This window comes from Pantherophis guttatus, chromosome 1, assembly GCF_059756535.1.
Source record: "Pantherophis guttatus breed Tessera chromosome 1, ASM5975653v1, whole genome shotgun sequence".
Lineage (NCBI taxonomy): Eukaryota > Metazoa > Chordata > Lepidosauria > Squamata > Colubridae > Pantherophis > Pantherophis guttatus.
The window spans coordinates 229987936-230008401 of record NC_142063.1 but is presented as its reverse complement, the minus strand read 5'-3'; the positions used below and the strand labels follow the sequence as shown (position 1 = coordinate 230008401).

General features: G+C 38.1%; 1 protein-coding gene across 2 annotated transcripts in view; it reads right to left on the bottom strand.

Moving 5' to 3' along the window:
• Window positions 1–5953, bottom strand: part of KCNQ5 (potassium voltage-gated channel subfamily Q member 5) — a 340121-nt gene extending 334168 nt beyond the window's left edge. The window contains exon 1 of one of the 2 annotated variants that reach the window (XM_034431901.3): window positions 4809–5953. In XM_034431901.3, the coding sequence (XP_034287792.1) occupies window positions 4809–5191 (383 nt within the window). In that variant the 5' untranslated portion in view covers window positions 5192–5953. The remainder of the gene's footprint in view (window positions 1–4808) is intronic. The other variant, XM_034431902.3, reaches the window with a different exon arrangement.
• Window positions 5954–20466: the final 14513 nt, after the last annotated feature.

Genomic DNA, 20466 nt, shown 5'->3' with positions numbered 1-20466 from the left:
GGTCGTAAATCTGAGAATTGGTTGCAATATTATTTTTTCATCACCATCACAACTGTGAACAATCTACAAAGCAGTTGTTAAACAAGGACTATATGTATTTTCTGTAAATATCATTATTTCAACTGAAGCAGATGGATAAATAGGTATTAAGAGTAACTTGTATATGCTCTCTCAATAATTATTCCTTTAGCTAGGATTTAGACCTAACTTATCACCCTCCCTCTTCTCATAGAAGAATAAACAAAATGTCCCCCAAATGTTTAAAGGTTAAACTATGTTATTAAGGAATGGCTGAAGGAACCAATTGCCAGGTGAAAAGTACAATAAAGTACAAAAGTAGGAGGTGTTTGAAGAGCTGCTGTTGTAAGACACGTTTGTTGTACTTTGAGATAATTTCTCTTATACTTGAGCACCCAAAACTACAACATGTAAGAGCTAGCCATTCTTCCAAGATCATCTACAGAAAATTAGGAGCACATATGGTTATGTCTGACAAGCTACAGTACACGCCTTGTGCAGTCAAGACGACAATTCTTTTCAACATTCTGACAAAAAAGAGGAGAAATTCAAAACTGATCAGTTTTACCAAAACAAATAAGTAAGCCCACCAACAATTAATATGTTTTATATATCATACACAAATATCAATGTCCTGCACATTTAGAAATGGAAGAGATGCCAGTGATGTTACCTAGCATTCTGCATTTCTGCAACCACATTTCAATGGTAAAATAATTCTTCAAACAGAAACAACACTTCATTGATTTTTTTTCCAGACTGTCATGTTCATGTGTAGTTGCAGAAGTAATTTGTGAATTATAATGTTTTCTTGAAGACCTGGCATGAGTGACATGATTAATAGAAGTAGAACAATATAGTTGACATTACATCATTGTATTTCTCATAGTTTCTCTTGGATGTTATTATTCTTGTGCAATATGCATGATATTGCCACTTTAAGCATCACTGCTAAATTGATGGGAATGGAAAGTGCTCAATTTTTACTGGAATATCACCATTCTCAAGGTACAGTAATTTGTCTACTATCAAATTACTATTAAGGACAGGCATTTAAGTCCTTCCTATAAAGATAAAGATTTAAGTATAACATTTCAATAGAAGAAATGGTGAAAGTAAAGTACTGTCTGGACATTAGAATACAATGAATAAATGTCAGGTCTTGAGCATACTTCCCAATTTAGCATTCTGTAATAGATGGAACTAGAACTCCCAATATATCTGAAATACACACCAACACTTCATATTGAGAAAGGCAGGTCATAAACTTCAATTTAGATTTTTTTTTGAAGAGAAGTTCACTAAGTAGCTTTTCACTATCTCTACTTCAGTTCCTCTTTCCGTAAAAAAAGGATCATAGCTAATACAACTGTTATTACCATAAATGCAAAACTGATTGAATGGAAATATATACTTGCATGCAAAACTTTAGGCACCTCTGATCAAATTGAATAGTTCACTGAATCCCTAAGGCAGGGGTGTCAAACTGGCAGTCCGCGGGCTGGATGCATCATACATAGGCCATGCCCACCCCAGCTCCACAAAGGGGGAAAACACCACGATATGTCACATGATGGCAACATGATGCCGTCAGTTTGACACCTGTGCCCTAAGGGAATAGAAGATGACATAATTCTTTCTGAACATTTGAATGCTATTGCTTACAGTTTTGAAATAAAAAATGGTGAATATGGAAGGTATAGGAGTTTGAATCTTTAATGAATACTTTGTAACCCTCCTGAAATAACAGCTTCCAAATATTTCCTACACCGTATTTTTTTTTAGATTTTTTTCTCCTTCCAGTCTTCCTTGCAGAACTTTTCTAGCTCAAAAATATTCCTGTCTCCTTGCATAAACTTCATGTTTCTGACGTTCCTACAGATTTTCAATTATATTTAAGTATAGAGATTATGAAGGCCATTTCAAAACTTTTTTTTATTGTTAGTACTTCTTGATCAATTTAATTTCAAACTATTTCCTTCAAACTCTTCAGTTTCTTCATTGATTGTTGGTTATTAGCTTTTAGGATATGTTAACATTTGGATGAATCATTTTTTTGTTCCACCCACACAATATTTCTTGTGCCACTCTGCCCCATAACTCCAACATTTTTGTAATTGTTGTATAAGTAATGCTGTGGTATGGCCTTGTGGACAACAGCAACCCCAGCATCAATTAAAATTTTCAGCAGGTTATTTGTATTGATCTCTGAGGGTTCTGTTTTGTAGATATGGGCAGTTTTGGGAGAAGTTTACCAGACATTTTTCTTTGCCCAACAGATCTTTCATTGACTTACATAATCTCCTGGATCTTCTTTTCTGAAAAATGTTCCTCACAGTTGAAATTATTTAGCTGGAAAATTTGGAATTATTGTTGCTGTTCTTTTTAAATAACCTTTCCTTGCTTTCTAAGAATGAAATATTCTTTCATTGCTTAGAGAAATACATGATTATTAGACAAACCATTGCAGCCTGACAGTTTAGAAGGATCAGAATATTTATTTACGGATGGGGTTGTCTTTACCTAGCTAACTATAGGCCTGATGAGTCAATCCTTTTAGAAGCCTTCTTAGCAAGTTTTAGACCTGAACCAACTGGATGACTGTCCACCTTTCTGCATCTGCCATAGTCTGTTTCCTTATTTTGATCTGTAAACAACTTTATGTATTCAAATTTGCAAAAGATATGTACTGTTTCTGTCATCTTATGTTGGTCTTGGAATTCTTAGAAACATACCATTAGATGAGGAATGCCTAACTTTAGACTTTCAGTGTAATGACAAAGATTTTGTCTTAGGCCTAGAGGAAACTAGCATTGCCCTAGTTCAAGTCACACTTGACTGTCTGATTTATGCAAGCCCCTGTTTTAACAACTTGTGGAATATAATGTCACAGGCCAGAACCATGGGAATGAATCTGGTTTCCTATCACAAAGTAGCAAACTTATCTCAAACTATTATTTCTCAACCTTCATAATATGATCAACAATATGAGAAATAATATTTATTTATAGTTTTAAGGATTGCTGGTAGATTTTGCCAGCAAACTATTTGATTATGAGAGTTCAAGTGTGCCTATTAAATGTTATTATTTCAACTTCAGATACCATATTCAGTACAAGATTATTAATACCAGCCTATCTTACAGGTCATAAGGCTACTGAAATCTGTTGGATACTTTCACTACTTGAAGTATTCTAGTAAATGCTATTATTGTTGGAAGTAAAATAAGAATTATGAAGAAACTTGTATATTATTTTAAAAACTCAATATTTTAGTGAAATATTTACTTCTACCAAACTCTCAAAAAACACATTTATGTTTGATATGTTCTATTCTTTCCACAATTATGAATTATTCATAATTCAGACTTCCTTCAGTCTTCTTTAATAATTATTATGAATCTTAATTCTAGAATTCTAATACAATACATATCCCAATCTCTTTTTTAGCCATTTCACTACATTAAATTATTCCAGAACCAAGGTTCTCCCTTCATCCTCTTTGTTGAGCTTCATTTCTGCACCTATTCCTACCAGTTCTTTCCCCTTGATAGAAAATAACCAATGTGTCTTATCTTTCCTTCCCAACTTTTAAATAAAGCTTGTTTACTTCTGAGGAATATTGAACGTTTTTACACCTTTATTACCTTCACAATATTTTACCTACTGCACCTTTTCAATATTTGCAAATGTTTCTTAGATGGAAGAGCCATTAAATGATTCACTTCTAAACACGTTCCAATGTAGTTCCTCCTATTTCACTGTCACTGGATAATACTGGCATTCTTCTATTTTTAGCTAAACGTCATTTAACACAATCAAGTGCCACATCAATATATTGCAAAGAACTCTGCAATGGGGTTTTCTATACATACCATTACATACATTAAAATGAAAATTCCAAAACTTTTGCAAAAGCCTCATCTAAAGCGTACTTTCACACTTGACAGATGGAGCCCAATTCTCCATATGCTCATAAAGTCCACTTTATGATCAAGAAATTAAATTCAGGTGAGTGAGAATAGGATTGCAGTTTTGAAGTCTTAAATTGTCTTAGGTTTGGGAGTATTTTGAGCTGAGTTTTTATTTATAATTTAGATATAACGGCCAGGATATTAACTTTAATGTTCTCTATCCTCTCTTCCCTTTTTTTAAAAAAGGAAATATAACCACAATCACACCTAAGGTCAAATACCTCAAAGATACTTTAAGGATTATGACGTGTGGAAATGCCTTAAGGTGATCAAACCTGCAGAGTCATCCAAAAGGTATAGGTGCTTTACTCTGTGATTTCTAGGTGCTCCCAAATCCGGTTTTCTGTCTCCCAATCACTAGTCTTATTCACTGAATTTTAAGCAGGAGACAACACGTTTCCTCCACATGTAAAAACCTCTCGTCTTTTCTCACCTATCCTTTGAGATTATATATTTCTTATGTGGAAAACCGTGAAGGAATAAAAGGCAAGCCTAGAAGCAGAATATGCCTTCCGATTGGCAGCACTAAGATTCTCTGCATAGGGAAGCACCCTGTCACGTTTCTACAGAATTCAAAGGATGCTCATTTTGCAAGCGCGTTAAAAAAAAGGGGGGGGGGCTCCAGGGCATTCCACAGCGGTAGGATGCGCCGCCACACCTCTGAACCTCACCCCCTCGCGCGCCAAAGCGTCCCTCGCCTTGGACAAGGCATTCCACCGGGTCACTCTTCCGACAGGTGTGGGGGCTCCACCCACTTCCCCCACCCATGTGGCAGACCGGAGCGCACGCGTCTGTCCCCGACACCCGTGGTACTCACACGAACGCGTGATAGATGAACGCCCAGCCTCTGGGTCTCTCCAAGACATTGTAGAGATAGTTCTGCAGCTTCCGGTACTTGGCGTTCCGCCGGTAGATCGGGTTGCTGCTGTAGGAGAGCGGTTTCCCCAGCAGGCTCATCCGGGCTCCTCCTTGCTTGCCTCGCCGGCTCTCTCGCAAGCCAAACCCGCCGCCGGTGCCCAGGAGGAGCAAGCCGTCCCCTCGGGAGGGCGCCGAGTTCAGGAGCACCCTGCTCCGACCGGACTCCACATCCTTCATGCCGCTGCTGCTCCCGCTGCAGCCGTAGCGCCCCGCCGAGCTGCTCTTTAACCAGATCCCGGCGGAGCCGCCCTTGTCATCTCCTCCGCTGTAGCTGCGGGGCATGGCATCACGGCAGGGGCAAAAGCAGCGGCTGTGGTGGTGGTGGCGGCGGCGGCGGCAAGCGGCGCGGGCTCCCGCTTGGTTGGGGATGGGAGGCAAGCAGGTTCCTCCTTGGGCTGAGGAAAGGCAAAGGAGGCGGTCGAGAAGAAACGGGGGCTGCAGCCGCCTGGCGTTTTCCCCACAACTCCCGCCAAGGAGGAAGGGGGCAGAAGGAGCCGTGGGGGCCACCTTGGTAATCCACAGCTGAAGATGTGGAGGCTTTGGGGAATGGGGGGAAGGGAGGGGGGGGGAGAAAAAGCGCTCACACTCAGCTCCTCTTGGAGATTCCCGCTTGGCTTCGGTTTCCTTCAGTGGCTTCGGCAAAGCTTCATTTCCTCAGCTGCCTTTCTCTTTATTGAGAAACTTTGGAGTAGAATAAGGTGCCGAGTTCTCCTTAAAGGAACAGAGCGCTGCTCTTCCTTCTCCGCCTAAGACGAGATCCAGGGGCAATCACGGTTGACACCAGGCAAACGAGGAACTGTTTTGAAGAAAGCCGGGGGAGAGGGAGGCGAGGGGGGGGGACGGTGGCGAGAAGCCTTGCCGCCTTGGTTTACAGAAACTGTTTGAAAACGAGAAAAGGGCAAAAAAGAAAAAAGAAAAGAAAAGAAAAGGAGGCTAGAGAGGCTCCCGTTTCGATCCGTGGCCGGTTTAGTAAATTTTGCTATGGCGAGCCTTCCCGAGCAGACAGGCAAGCTGTTGCCTCTCGTGCAAACGCAGGCGATAAGTACTCGCCGCTACCGAATAAACCGGATAGGAGGAGCAAGGAAGGGGGCGCAGAGGAGGCTGTGCCCGGCGCGTCTCCGCTCCCTCGTGCCAAATAGCAGCAGAAGATACAAAGAGAGGCAAGTCAGCACCGCAGGAAGGAAATCTCCTTCGAAAAGTCATTAAAACCGCTTCGAGTCCAGTCGTCGCAGCAGCTCCAGCTCGGGGCAAAAAAAAAAAAAAAGTGGAGAAACCGATCTCGCAGCTTCAGACGTCGGCGGTTACGAATGTTGATCATTAAGCTCGTCTCTGTTGAGTTTTAACTGGTCCTCCATCGGGTTCAGAGGGTCGCGTTAGGCGACAAGCACCCTTTACTTATGCCTTCCCACAGCCTCTCCTCCCCCCCACCCCGCCAACCATTTATTCTGCCAAAGCTGGAGAGAAATTACCGTATGCGTAAAAACGCACCGGTGCGAAAACCGCCCAGCAAGAACGGAGAGCGGGAGGGACCGAGAGGGATCCCCTTTTGCCTCCTCCCGCGCACTCTCGCCAACTTCCAAGGAAGTTTCAGCCAGCTCTGAGGCGAAAGAAAGATGCGCCCGCGGGTGGGGCTGGCTGGGGTGAGGGAGAAACCGCAAAACGTGACCAAGGGGAGAAAAAAAAAACCAAACCAACCCTCAAAAGGGAAACCTACGCTTCCAAAGAGGCCGCGTCTCTTCTCTCGCTCTTTTCCCACCACTGGAAAACGAGCCCCTGTGAGGAGCCCTGCCGTTTTCCCGCTCTTCTCTTATTCATGGCGACACACGCTTTAAGAAGCAGGTGGCTTTGCGGAGACCCGCCTTTTCCTCCCCCCACCCCTTATTTACATTTTTTTTCCCGACCGCACGACCTCCGTGGCCCTTGGGAGACTGACTGGATTGACTCCGAGCGCTCCGAGACGATACGCGGGGTCGCTAGTGGGAGCCGCTTCCGTGTGACTCGCAGCGACTCCCTCGTCGCTTCGGCGCGAGACAAAGCGCTGAGCGGGGACGCGGGTCGAGTCACTCGCCCTCCGTCAGAATATCTCCTCCGAGTAAGAAACCAAACCTCGGGGGAAGCTGGGGGAAGCTAGTATAAGTGGAAACCCAAGGAAACCCCCGAACAGAAGGGCCTACAATTCCCCCAGCTTCAAGCCTAGAGGCTGGCTGGCTTCCTTCCTCTCCTCCCTTCAGTATTTTTACAGGGAAAATATTTTCCGTAGCTTAGATCTTGCTGTCCTTTTTTGCTTACTGCTGCTAAGGCTCAGCCTGACGTTGGCTTCCAAATGTAAATTGGGCAGACAAGCCTGCCATCCACAAGCAACTACATGTTTAGAAAAGAAAGCAGATCAGGAAATGATGCTGTGACACCAAGTGCAGCCAGGGATAGATGAGGTCGCTCTCCGCCTCCCAATCCAATCCATCAGTATTTGACTCATGCCCGGGTAACCTTTCTGAGCCCTATTCTGCCACCTAAGGAGGTTAGTGCTGTCCTTGCAATTTTAATGTGGAACCCCTTAAGGAAAGCTACTGGATCATATCCATATTCATATCCGTGGCTGTTTGCACTCCTGCCACTTCACCCGCAAGAAATAACAGGATTTTTTTTTTTCCAAGCTGGGCATTATCTTCTGAACAAGTGTCCTAAAGTAGTTAAACTGACAAGACACAGCTGCAGAGGAGGGGCCCAGAGCAAAGCAGGAGAGCGGGGTTAATAATGAACTATCTTTAGTTCCTACTGCAAGAAAATGGCAACACTGCTAGCAAGTTCAGTTCTGTCCTTGTGATAGCCTTGGGCAGCCTTAGAGCCATAAGGGAGCAGTTAGAAAAAACTATCCCCTCTTTGTATTAAAAATGATTTTAAAAAGTGATGCCATCAGAAGCTCCATGTTGTTTAAAGCAGTGGAGAAATTTTAATGTACCCATTGGTAACCAAACCAGTAACCTACAGTTCAGTTTAGAATCTGACTCTCTTTTCTGGTTTATTTGACTTCACTGGAGCATAAGATTAGTGATCTCTCAAATGCCAGTCAAACATTACATGGGCCTCTGTAGAAGCCAGGCTTCTGCTGACTTTGGGCAGCTTCTTCCACAATGTCTATGGAGGCACCCCAGCCATAGGAGTGGTGTGTCTGCCTGCTGCAAACTGAAGTGGCCAGTAGGAACTGGGGAGATCACATTGGCCATATCAACATCATTTCAATTGAATCCTCAGTGCAAGGGGAGGAGAGAAAGCTGTATCATTAGAATGGATACAGCTAAAGACAACTTGAAATTGTCAGAGCTGTTGGCTGGAGATGACATGCAGGCAACATCCTGGGGACACAGCATAGATTAGTAGGGCATATTTGTGCTGTGGTTAAGTGTACAAATGAGCTTTCAGCATTTCAGGTTTCATTTGAGAGAGCTGTTTCATTGCCAGAGTTGTAAACATCTGAACTGAAAGGAGCTAGAATACACTGAAAAAAATGTCCACATATATTCTGTATATTATGTCTAAATACAGTTCTCTCACTTCAACCCTGAGCTAGAAACATTCCCGTTTATTGGTACAGCTCTTTGAGACTGTAGTATTATCACTCCTTAGGAATAAACTCAGTGGTGAAACCCAATTTTTTTTACTACCGGTTCCGTGGGTGTTGCTTGGTGGGTGTGGTATTGCTTGGTGGGCGTGGCTTGGTGGGTATGGCAGGGGAAGGGTACTGCAAAATCTCCATTCCACCCCACTCTGGGACCAGCCAGAGGTGATATTTGCTAGTTCTCCGAACTACTCAAAATTTCTGCTACTGGTTCTCTGAACTGCTCAATATTTCTGCTACCGGTTCTCCGAACTGCTCAAAATTTCCACTACTGGTTCTCCAGAACCTGTCAGAATCTGCTGGATTTCACCCCTGAATAAACCACACTGAAATTGGTGGAATGTACTTTTGACTAAACATACATAAGAATTGTTAAACTGCAATTTATTTTTAAATTACTGTGCAAAGGAAAGATGCAACTCCAGGCACTGTCAGTTAAGCATTAAAACCAAGAGGAATTTGATAGCACCTTTCTGACTAAGAAATTTTATTGAAAAGCCAACCTTTTTGTATTGCAGCTCACTCCATGGAAGCTTAGGCCTTTCAATAAAATGTGTTAGTCAAAAAAAGTACAAGTACATTCTTAATTTTTGACTACCATAGACTAACATGGTTCTCCTACAATGTTACTTTGAGATTGAGGTTTGAGAATAGCAACTCAAGTAAAAGAAGAAATGAAAGTGCTGCCAATTTCTCTATAAGATAAACAAATATTTCAATTTATCTAGTACAAAGCTTAAAAGGAAAATGTATCAAACAACAAGATCCAGAGACACTTTGAACAAATGGGGCTATCTGGTTGAATCTGCTCTCTGTGATTGTGGTGACATGCAGACAACAACACATATGTACCCTTTGCTCCCTGATCAGTGTACAGTTGAGGACCTCATGGTAGTGTGACAAAACACAATTAGTGTTGCTAGATTCTAGGCAAGAGCTATTTAATTTGTACGTATTTTAATTTTGTATTTTATTTTATATTTTAAATGTCATCTAATATGCTTTATTTTACTTATGATGCTTCTGACATGAATACACACCAATAAATAAACATCAAACACTATTTAAATAACTTTTACACATTTTTTGCATATCTTTTGGGATATGCCCAAAATTCCCCAACATTGTTTCATGCTTTTGGAAGAAAATAATTTTGAGTGGCACAATATTACTATGTTTTTTTTAAATCCTAAAATAATTTTGCAGAGTTTGCTACATGCACTTTCAGCTCATTTAATATCATAAATGCATGTTGCTTCTTTTCCAAAGAATCAAACATGGGGAGAGCTCATAACAAATTAAGATATTATATAAAAGTTATTTAATCCTTTCTTTTCCTTTTTTCATATGCCTCATATGCCCTATTTCTTTTTTTTTTATTGAAAAGGTTTTCAAATACAAATTTTTCCCCCTTTTTCCCCCCCTCCCCCCCCTCCCTAACCCCCCCTCCCCACCCTTCCCCCCCTGTGACTTCTTCGTAACAAAAAAAAACCCTAATTCATAACAGATTACTTACTCCCTCCTCAAAATACTGACCTTTACTTACTAAAAGTATTATAAATCCCCCTTTATCCATACATTTCAGAAAAGAAGAAGAGAGAAAAAAAAAAACAAAAAAAAACAAACACATTATACTATAACTATTATAAAATAACTCTAATTTAGCATAATAGTGTTTTATATCTATGCATTATTGCAACAATTCAAAACCACCTTCCACTTTAAAACTATACAATAAGTCCTACTTTAATAACATTTCAAAGCGGGCTGCTCATAAAATCTAATTTAACATTTATTCCACTCTATCCATTTCCTCCACTCCCCTAAATGTATCACTTAAAAATCCCTTTTCTTAAACTAATCAGTCTGTAGCTAGCTTATTCACCCACTGTCTTACAAATTTACCATACACAACAATTCTTGATATCTTTAATTCACTGCCCACACTACTTAAAAATATATATATATATATATTCCATTATATCTAAATAAAAAAAGAAAAGACAATAACTTTAAATTTATAGTCCATATAATATCTTCTTGAAGTCTTTCCACTGGATTGTTAAAACCAACATCCATAATAGGGTGACATAGCTTGCGGATGCAACAGTTTATTCAAAATCTCCAATCATATCTGCCCCCATCAGTAGTAAACATCTTCTTATATATATAAAAGTAAAAACAACCACCCGAGTGACATTATAATTGTATTCCATATAATAATAATTGTGGGTTTCATCAGGATTATTAATTTCCATCATCGTATTGGGTAACAACCCGATCTTCTGCATGTCCCAATGTGATTCTCTTGCCTTATAATTCAAGATAATTATAATATATTTATCAACACAAAAAGAAGTTTCAAAGTAGATAATTCAAAACCATCAATTTGAGGCTCTTTCCATGTCCCAAAATTACGGCAATGCAGAGATCTGCCACTATCCTCAGGATGATATTGACCAATATGTCGCCTCCTCTATGTTTTCACATAATCATTCATATTTTAAAATCACTGGCTTCACTGTTGCTTGGGTTAGAAATTTCTATTTTTGTACAACCTATTTCTTTTTTTGTTTTCTTTTTGTGGGTTTGACCTCCATCCTAATTTTTTGTGTCTCGCATTTCTTTTTTATCCCTTGTATATCCTCTAATTGGTTTCCATGCTTGTCCTTGCCTTGATAAGTCATCACATTAAAATCAGATGGCACTTCTCTCAAATTTGTAGATAATCCAGCTGGGGTATCCGATAAATCCAAAGGCAATTTATCTGGTACAGTCTCTGTCTTTAGTTCCAGCTCCTTCTGCTTATCCTGTATTATATCTGAAGACGTTAAATTCATTTTCAACCTATTTTGATAAAATTCTTCCGCCCTTTCAACAGTATTTAACTGGTATCTTTCTCCTTGATATCTCAATATAATACCAACTGGGACGTCCCACCGGAATTGAATATTTCTCCTTTTTAACTCAGACACCAGAAAGCCAAATTTCTTCCTTTCCATTAATATCTTAGGTGGGAGTTCCTTGTAAATCCAAATCTTTCTTCCATACAATTGCAAATTAGAATTGAAGGAATTTTGCACAATTTTATTCCTAATTTCTTTATCTGAAAAATAGATTACCACATCTCTAGGCAATTGCCTTTGCTTGGCAGTCCAGGAGTTTATTCGATAAGCTCTGTCAATCCTACAAAACACTTCCTCAGGTTGAATCTTTAAAATCCCAGCTAGAAATTCAGAAGATATTTTCCTTAAGTCATCTCTGTTATTTTCCTGCAAACCTCTAAGTCTTATTGCATATTCTGTGAAATTATATTGTATCTTTAGAACCTCTTTTTGAATCCTCTGTTCCAGATATTCTACATTACCAGACTTTTGGTCAGCATCCATTTTAAATTTTTCTTCTGAACTATAATCCTGAATATTTAACAAATCATTTTCAATTTTTTGAATTCTATTGTCCAATTTATCTTGAATTTCATCCATTTTTGACTCTAGTAAATTAGTATTTGTATCCAACCGAATCATGAATTCTGACAATTTTAAAATTTTTTGCTGCAAAAAGTCAAACTTGGATTTCACCAATTCCTTAGTTTCCTGCTTAAATTTTTCAAGTTGCTGATTCACAATCTCATCCCTTCTTTCAATCTCCTCTAAGAGAAATTCTATTATATTAAAATCAGGTTTCTGGGACTGAAGAGTTAAAACCTGTTCCTTTAAATTCTTAGTGGGGGAATCCCCCCCACCTATTTGTTTGTCTGACTTCACAAGCCTCAGTGCCATGTTTCCGCCTAAGCAGGCTTTGTTAGAAGAAAAAAAAAAAAAAACAAGACAAAAGACTTCCAGCCAGCAACAATCCTCCAGGGGAAAAAGAGAAAAACAAAAACAGGAGCGGAGTTTTGTCTACAAATGTAGCCAGTGGTATTTATTCCGCTACATTGTAATAATAAAAAACGGAAGAACTTTCCCTCTCAAACTCTTCTCCAGCCGCGGCAGACGCCATTTTAAAAAGAAACTTTTTTCCTCTTTCTCTTCCTCTATTCTCTTAAGTAATTTTTAAAAGATAAGTAAAATACTTGCGCTTCAGTATTACAGGTCCAGCTCACATTTTCTTTGAGTAATCTGTCAAATTCGCAGGCTTGCTTTTGACGCCTGGCTCTGCATTAGCAGAGGTCTCCCAAAGCCCGGAGCAGCGGCTGGGGATATGGGGCATCTCTTCCGCTCCATCCCAAAAGTAAAAGAAAAACTTTTGGGACTCTGCAGAGAGTTCTACCCACCCCTGCCGGCTCTATCTCCGTTTCCTCATGGGAACGGAGTTTTTTTCGAGCCGCCGTTCCGTTGTGAAGGCGGCTCTGACAGGCAGTGGAAGCTGACGATCCCAAAGGAACGTCTGGCGGCGGCCAGCAGCAAACAGGAAGTCCCATATGCCCTATTTCTTATATGAAATATTTATTTATCTGATTGCTACTCAAATTAATGCATGTCACACTTTTCACAAAGAAGGTGGTCATACAAGCACCCTTTGTTGCATAATTCAGAAGAAGAGCTGCCACTATCTGCATGATTAATGACAAAAACCCTTACCTGAAACAGAACGAATGCAACTTTTGTGTCATACATAGGGAGGAAGAGATTCTATTTTCGCCAGTTTTCTCTTCCTTTCCTTAACACCATGCCAATAATGCATTATGTGAGTAAGGTCAGTTGCTAATTAAGCTGAAGAATCAAACCAAGCCAATCTCCATTTATTAAAATTTATTTATTTATATTTCATACTTCTTAACCGCCCATCTCCCTTGGAGAAGGGCTCTGGGTGGTGTACAATTTAATCCAGACAAAATCCAACAAAATTTCAGAAATGGCCAACTGCTTTCAGAGTTAAATGAAATATAGGAATAGATATTGGATGTGTATCAAAACTTCCATCCTTAAGAGGAATTAATTCAAAAGGCTTTCCAGAAGGCTTTCTCTATCTTAAGCTTTTGTGATCAAGACAAATTTCAGTACAAATATATTTTGATGGGAGATGGTAACTTTCAGAGAGGGAAACTCACAATCATTCATCAGTGTCTCAGATGAACTGACACACCTAATTATTCTCAAGACTGTGTTATGGGCCCATATTCCAAATCAGGACAATTCAAGATCTTCAAAAAGTTTATCTTTAAGTATACATCATCACAACTCTCAATATTGCAAATGTAGTGGAATAGAATAGAATAGAATAGAATAGAATAGAATAGAATAGAATAGAATAGAATAGAATAGAATAGAATAGAATAGAATAGAATTCTTTATTGGCCAACTATGATTGGACACACAAGGAATTTGTCTTGGTGCATACGCTCTTGGTATACATAAAATAAAAGATACATTCGTCAAGAATCATAAGGTACAACACTTAATGATAGTCATAGGGAAACAGTCAATATAAATCTTAAGGATACCAGCAACAAGGTTACAGTCATAACAGTCATAAGTGGGAGGAGGTGGGTGATAGGAATGATGAGAAGATTAATAGTAATGCAGATTTAGTAACTAGTTTGACAGTGTTGAGGGAATTATTTGTTTAGCAGAGTGATGGCGTTCAGGAAAAAAATGTTCTGGTCACCAGTCTTTTGTTGAAGACAAATAACAGCAGTTCTCAAATCATAATATTTTATTTCTGTAGAAATACAGTATTCGGGCTCTCTTGTTAATACATTCTATGCAATAGTGGGATGAGTAATATGCATCATACAGTTATGTTTTGTATACATTTTTATTGATAAAACCCCCCATTGTCTATATACCATTTGCCACTTCTCAATAACATCATTCAGAAATTCAGGGCATCACTTGTATTTTGTAGCCCTCCAGAAGATGAGCTTTCTAAAGTTTGAAATAGTAATGTTAGCGATCAAACAGCTTTATTTTTCCTTTAGGGCATTAAAATATAAAATCAGTAGCTACTGTATATTAAAAATGCAGATCTAACTTGAGCTCTGGAGAATTATGCCCAGCAACTGAATGAAGCCAGAGAAAAAAAAACCCAGCAGAATCTGCTTTTGCAGGATTCTACAATAATATTTGCTTTTGGCATTGCACACCGTGTGTGTTGTGGTTATTTGTGGTTTAACATACGTAAATCCAACCACTTTGTGGCTTATTAAGCAAACTATGGTTTTAAAACATAGATTAGTTCAGTGTATCAATGCCAAATGCCTTACAGACCTAACACTCTTCTATTCTATGCTGAAAGGGGGGGGGGAATAGTTTTTCACAAGCTGCTCATTCAACCTTTAACACTTTGGTCAAACTTCCGTTTCCTGCATTCTTCACATTGATTAAGTTAGTGAGAACTGGTGGAAATTCTAATTTAGCAACAAATGAAATGTCATAGGTTCCTATTCTGCTCTTCACTAATTATATTATTGATCAAGGCTGGCTGCTTTTTGTTATGATTATTTCTAATTTAGTGCTTGCATTTTATGTACAGTATCCCTCTTCTCTATCACTCTAATGCACAGACTCCTAGTTTAGAAATTCAACATTTCTATAGATGGGTCCTTTTGTGAACAAGCTGCCCTGCTAGTATACTCTGTATTTGGTAGCTAGGCAGGAGACACTAAAATGTTGTTATTGTGAGACATTGGAACTAGCATTGCAGAGGTTTCTTCCTTTTAGCTGATAAAAATAAATCAGACAAGACCATTGGGTCATTATATGATTCTCAGCTGTATTTTAACAAAAAAAAAAAAAACCTAAGCTAGAAGGATTGTTGAGGTAAGGAGAAAAGAATACAGAGTCCCACAAAAACTGTCCAACAGCAGAAGAATACAGTTTACATAATTTATCTCTAGGAAAGAATTGATAATCAGGGATTAGGATGGGGTAGAAATTTGCTCTGAGTAGCATCCAAGACTTCAAGTAACTCAAGGAAAGTAAATTGTACATCTTTATTTTATGTGATACATTGCTTAAGATAGGTTACATCTTCTATGGAATAAGAGCAGGTTAAAAGAGCACATATTAAAAAAAATCTTATAAAAATTATTTTATAAAAAAAATCTTAGGTGCTAAAAATTTTTGGATGAATCTCTTAGAATGGGATTTCTCTACATTCAGTAGAGAAACATATATTACTTAGTAATATATCTCTTTATTTATTTATTGGTTGATGGAAGTCTACTTCTACTGCATTACATTTTTAGGAAGACAGCCAGCATTTCTAATATAAACTCAGAGTAATTTCTTTCTTTCTTTTTCATGATAAAAACTTATATTTTATTATCCACATAGATTTTGAATTGGCAGATTGCTTGACTAGGAAGCAAGCAACATTGCCCCTTCAATTACTTCTTAAGTTTTAAAGTCCTGTTAAAAATGAGCTACTGAACCATCATCTTACATACAAAGAAATAGATGCTATGAACATTGAGGCAATCTCTAACAATACTGCTTGCAATAATCTAGAATCAGTGATCACTGGAGGTTTTCAAAAATATACTGGACAACAGGTACCAGGATCCTACTATCATATGTGGTGGACCTGTCCAATAGCAAAAAAATACTGGTCAAAGATAAAAGGGTGGATAGAAGAGATGACAACACAACAAATAGATCTAAAACCAGAACTATTCTTATTAGGTATTCTGCCCGGGAAATACAATAAAAGAATCACATACTTAATGTTACATGTAATAACAGCAGCTAGAATCACATATGCACAAAATTGGAAAAATGAAAGTATATCTATAGACAAAAAGGTAATAAAATATTAGAATGTGCTGAATTGGATACATTAACAATGGAACTTAAAGATAAAGAGGAATCTGAGTATTACTCAACATGGGACTTATTGTACAAATGTCTAGATAACAGGTGCAGGGATTAGATATCGTAAATATCAGTACTATCGGATTGTACGGGATTATAGATTAAAACGTATAGAGTGATAAAGGTATAGAGTGTTATGGTACAACTTTGAAAATAATGGTTATAACTATGACGTACAACATTATGTATTTAAAAGAGACTATATTGTATGACTACGAGAATAATGGTTATACTCAGGGTGTATAATACTATTTGTACTTAAAAAGGACTTGATACAGCCAGTACACTGGCGTTGCAAAACTGGAAATGCAATGAATAATAAAGGAAAATGTATAATAAAAATATTTTTTTAAAAAAAATATACTGGACAACCATTTGACTCAGAGGGTATAAGGCTCCTGCCTTGAGTAGGGGGTTGGACTAGAAGATCTCTGAGATACCTTCCAACCCTATGATTCTATAATTCTAAGATTTTATGATGATCATGCAGATCAGCCAATTGCTTCTAATCTAAAACAGATACAGCTAGGAGGAAAAAATAGACCTGGAAAATGTTTTTGTGTGTATCTTAGAAATATGAAGGGAAAATAGAAATCCTAACTGTCTTTTCAATGTCGATGTTATTTTTTTTCCAAATGTCAATTGGCTATGTCAAGAAAAATAGATGTCTTCAATTATGAATGATCCTATTCTATTAGAGATACTACCTGTACTGTGTCAAAATAAACCTATGCAGTTAAATCAATAAAATACTGAAGACATGCACTTCTGTATGCACTTCTTTACAAAAATGCCTTTTGTAAAGAGGCACTTTACAAAACCTGTTTCTGCCTGTTTCAATCTGCCAGTGCAAAATTGGTCATGCTTACCAGAATATGGTTATGCTGTTTTCCTATTGGATTGAGCAACAAGCTTTACTTTACTTTATGCATTTAATCTGAGAATTCATCAGTTCTGTATTCTGTAGAAAAATGTTCTACAGAATTCGTACTCTAATAACAACTCTTACCACAACAAATACAATTTTTAAAGTACCACACCTCAAGAAATATTTAAAATCTTATCAAGAGCAGCAAAGATTATTTAAATTATAGCTAAATTTCCTAACATTTAGCAGAATAATTCCTATAACTTGAATTATTTTGAGAATAAGAAGGTTCTTTCTTCTATGTGCCAACTTTTCCAACTCATGATAAATTCTACCATATCCATCTTTGCCTTTCCTCTCCCCCTAGTTAGACCTTCCTAGTTATTTTATTTTCTCTTAATAAGAACAGTTCTTGATGATCACAGCTACCCCTTTTTTATATGTTCCAATTTGTCTGGATCCTTCAAATGTGGTGTCCAAAACTGGATATAATATTCAAAGATCAAAATCTGACCACTAAAATATAGAGTAGAACTTTATTCAGATGGTTTGGAAACTATTATGGATGTAGCCTATATTGTATTTGCATTTTTGTGACTGCATCATTGCTGATTCATTTACTGTTCATAATTAAGTACTATTTCAAGATACCTTTCACTATTACTGCCAGCCAAATATTCCATTCTATAACTGCTACTGATTTTCTAAGTGAGGAACTTTGCTACTGTTAAATTTCATTCAATTATTTTCAGCAACCTATTTCTCTAACTTATTTTTATTTCTATTTCTAAAGCGTTAACTGTCCTGCCAATTTTGTGTCATCTGAAGATCTGTTAAGCATTTATTTCAACTTATCATCCAAATCATTATTAAAAATGTTCAGTATGATTTTCCTGCCAGCTGTGTATCTCCTTAATTGACATTATACCCAACTCATATGTAGCTAGCTTGCTAATCAGAATATTAAGGACTATTTATCTCAAATGTTCAAATGAAATCAAGATATGTTATGGCTTTAGCATTCCCACAATCAATTAAAAAAGACTATATGGTAGAGGACAGGAAGGCCTGGAGGAATGTTGTCCATGGGGTCGTGATGGGTCAGACACGACTTCGCGACTAACAACAACAACAAATATGGCCAAATAAAGCAATAAGATTAGTCTGATATGAGTGATTCTTGACAAATACATCATGAATTTGAGAAATCACAGTATTTTCAATTGATTATAGAGCAATCAGTTTGATATGCTCTACTGTATTTCACAGTATCACTGCAGACAGACATATCTATATTTTCTTGTGCTTTTCTCCCCATTTGTCCTCCATCAGCCACCTGACATTTTATCCATTTTTCCAAGTTAAAAGTTCATCAAGTTCTTTCAGCATTCTTTGCCAACTCATTCTTTTATCCAAGATTTATCTATTCCTGTATATTTTTCTCTGCTGATTTCTTCTTCTGCCTTTTGTTAATTTGCAGATATTCAGTATAGTCAAGCTGTTTCTTCTGCTATCTTTTTTATACTTACTACAATTGTTTGCAACAGCATTTTATTGTCTCCCTTTTTAGGAGCTTCTATGCACCCACTTCAATTCCCAGTATCTTCTCCTGCCATGGAAACCTATTTCTCATTCCTTTAGGTCTATTAAATCTGCTTCCTTGAAGTCCAATGTACATAAATCAACTACACACCATTTAAGTTTCTCTTAGTATTAAGAAAATTCAAGACAAGTTGTACAACCTAAAGAAAATGGCTTTAGCTTGCTGTTATAAAGATATATTAAACAGGGCTTACCTGAAGGAGAAACAGAGCAACAACAGTAGTGCAATAAAACCCATGAAAATGGAGAACCCACATGCAGGCCTTCCTTCAAGATTCAGTATGAAAGCAATTTCACACAGGGTGGTGAGTTCCCTAATGGCCACATATGCTGTAGGTAATAATGGGTGGTAATGAAGCTACCCCACAGATCTGCTTCCCACATTGCATACACAAAAAACGTTCCCATTTATTAAACACTCACATGTGGATACAGCATCCATCCATTTAATTTCTTCCTCTCTTGCTGTAACATGAATACATACTACTACTGCAATCTGCAATAGCGTTTTCCCTACTGATCGTTGACCAGGATTGAAGAATCTCCCCAATGTGGTCAAAATGTGGATCACCTCTTAGTTTCTCTATTGTGCATTGGGAGATTCCCACCCCCATTTTATTCCCAAGAGAAGCAGTTTCCCCCCAACATTAATTGCAAGGATGGGTTTGCTTATTTACTATCCTAAAGGTATCAAAGATCTTCTGAACAACAAGTTTGAAAAGTCACCTGATCAGTTTACCTCCCTTTTTTGATAAAATAAAAAGTAACTGTAAGTTTAAGAGTGTAAAGACTTGAAAATAAAAAACAAATGACTAAATAAGCCGTGGTGGCGCAATGGTTAGAATGCGCAGGCTATGGCTGCTGACTGATGGCTGCCTGAAATTTGGCAGTTCAAATCTCACCAGTCGCAAGGTTGACACGGGCTTCCATCCTTCTGAGGTCAGTAAAATGAGCACCCATGTACAACTCTCTCCAAGTTAGTCCAGTGGTTAGAATGCAGTATTGCAGGCTGACTCTGCCCACTGCCAGGTCTTCGATCCTGACTGGCTCAAGGTTGACTCAGCCTTCCATCCTCCGAGGTCAATAAAATGACGATCCAGATTGTTGGGGGCAATAGGCTGACTCTGTAAACTGCTTCTGATGATGTTTGTCCACTGTATTCAGAGAGGACCTTGACATCTAACAGGCTGTCCACGATGTGTCCGCAGGTGGCTGGTAAGGCTTCAACTGCTTAGAGAGGGCTATAAAGCACTGTAAAGCAGTATATAAGTCTAAGTGCTATTGCTATTGCTAAAAAAAAATTTGACCTAAGAAAGTTATAAACAAATGAAGGGTTCACATAACTTTGGAACATTGATACTTTTACTATAAGAAACAATAGAAATAATTAAACAGCATTTATAATATGAATGGCTTTATGTTATTTATATTATTATATTACCCTAACCCTACTACTACTACTACTACTACTACTACTACTACTACTACTACTACTACTACTGTAATAATATAAACAGCATTTCATGAGAACCATATTGCTTTGTCTACCTTAAGTCATAACAAAAACTTGAGACTGAGATTTCAGAAATTAGATTCCAAGTAGAAAAAGGAGGGGAAAGTAGACTTGCCTTTTATTTTCAATTAAATTACAAAA